Consider the following 1914-nt stretch of genomic DNA (forward strand, 5'->3'; position numbering starts at 1 on the left):
ATAAGGAAATTGCTGAAACATCCTTTAATTGGATAAGAAGAATTTGGTTCCGTTCATATTTTTCGTCGTTTATGATTAAGTCTGCATACTTTTTGCATTTCGCTGTACATCTTTAAGATTCACGAGTCTTCATTCAGATTGTCTACGTTTCTCTTATAATAACTCGTGGAAATTGGTACTTACTCGCCTTGACTCGTATAAATCATAAGCCGCTAGAGATATTTCATATTCAAAATCAAAAATCAAGTGCACTCAAAATCCGATTCCTATTTATTTTTACCTTATCGAATGAGTAAAATTTACTAAAATCCAACTGAATCGTTATCAATTATAAATTTATAAATTATGAGTAGTTTTTTTTTTGGTATTGGGCCATGTTTGATAAGGACCAAGACTTCCCTTTCAATTTAACTTATGAAATTACTTTGAAATGCCGTAATTCAAACTACTTTTGATCTAAAACACCTGAACAATTGAACTTAGCCATTTATTTTGTTCAGCTGTTTAGACTTCAAAACGAAAATCTCATTTCAATCTCTTAGTTCCTTCAAACGATCCAATTCCTCATTAGAATCGATTGATTTCAATGTTTTCTGTACAATATCTAAGAGAGTTGGATTATTAAAATTTTCCTGTAAAACGCTTTTGTATGCCGTTAGAGTTGGTGTTATGTCAAAACTTTTGGGTGAATTTGGAAATGTTTGTGAAATGATGCTCATGCTCTGTTCGCGGTTTTCATCGATTGAGATCAAGCTTGAGGTAAATGTTGTGTCTTGAACGTATAGAGCATCAAACAATTTGACGATATTTGTGTCAGCAACAACGTCTCTTCTATACAGTACACAGTTTCTTCCGTCATCACCAGCGCTGCCATTACTGCCAATTTTTTTCACAACTCTCGGTAGTTTATTTGCAGCAGTTTCTGGACTTGCTGTTGAAATAAAGTGATAATATCCAGAATATCCACCTTTACCACCTGTGAAAGTAATGAGTTTAGTTAGAAAACTGTATTTAATGATTCTATCTAATCTAAGGCAATTTTCGAATCATAATTCAATTTCTTACCCGAACCTCCGATTCCAGATGGACCACACGTTTGTGTCGCTTTTATTTCGTAATTATATTTGACATCTTCAACGGTAACACCAAAATCGAATTTCTTATCGTTCTTACTGTTATAATAAGTAACAATGCCATTGCTGTGCTGGTCAATGTACTCCTGAATACGGTCTTGAAAACTTTGCCTATTTATGTCCTCCGCTGTACGAACCACATGAATACGTTCTGGATAGAATGTCGGTTCAACATCTGGACTACCAGTGCCGTCTTGTCCGTCTCCTCCATCGCCACTCTTAAGCTGAACTGTTAGTAGGTTGCCATTGACAATTTGTTGTGCTATTCCAAAGAAGTTGCCAGAGTTCATTCCTGGATTACCTGGCCTACCGCCCGCTCCAGATGATTCCAACGATGGTAGCGATGATCCATCGTTTCCATTCAAATAAAAGGTTGACTCTTTTAAAATGTGCCATTTATTTGCCAAAATATGCAGTTCAATGCAGGGCATGCCATTGAGATTAAGATCGGTATCCACGTAGAAAGTGTGTGTAGCAAATACTCGAATTTGTTCCAAATTCGTCGGTGGTTGGCATTTGAAGACTTGAATGTCGGAGCTTCTTACAAAATGTCCCTTGATGGTCAGAACTGAGTTGATGCATAAATATCGTGGTGGTGATTTCAGGGTGACATCAACAATAGCATTCAGTTCGTTCAAGTTTTCTGTTGTTAAAGTGAAATGTGCCAAAGGTGAAAGGCGTCGAATAAAATCATTGAAATTCGTTGCAGTTATTGTTAGACCTTGCGGTCGATTCGGATGTCCCCAATCCGACAAACGAGCTACATTGTAAGCGCTCACAT

General features: G+C 36.8%; 1 protein-coding gene across 1 annotated transcript; it reads right to left on the bottom strand.

The window, feature by feature from the left end:
- Positions 1 to 242: 242 nt before the first annotated feature.
- Positions 243 to 1914, bottom strand: LOC129572138 (uncharacterized; the record flags this gene model as incomplete). The annotated part of the gene is given in 2 exon segments (XM_055452059.1): positions 243 to 976; positions 1066 to 1914. Coding segments are annotated over 2 exon segments (945 nt in total). The 3' UTR covers positions 243 to 530.

The sequence above is a fragment of the Sitodiplosis mosellana genome, unplaced genomic scaffold (assembly GCF_009176505.1).
Source record: "Sitodiplosis mosellana isolate CC-2019 unplaced genomic scaffold, AAFC_SMos_1.0 Smas_scaffold_4268, whole genome shotgun sequence".
Lineage (NCBI taxonomy): Eukaryota > Metazoa > Arthropoda > Insecta > Diptera > Cecidomyiidae > Sitodiplosis > Sitodiplosis mosellana.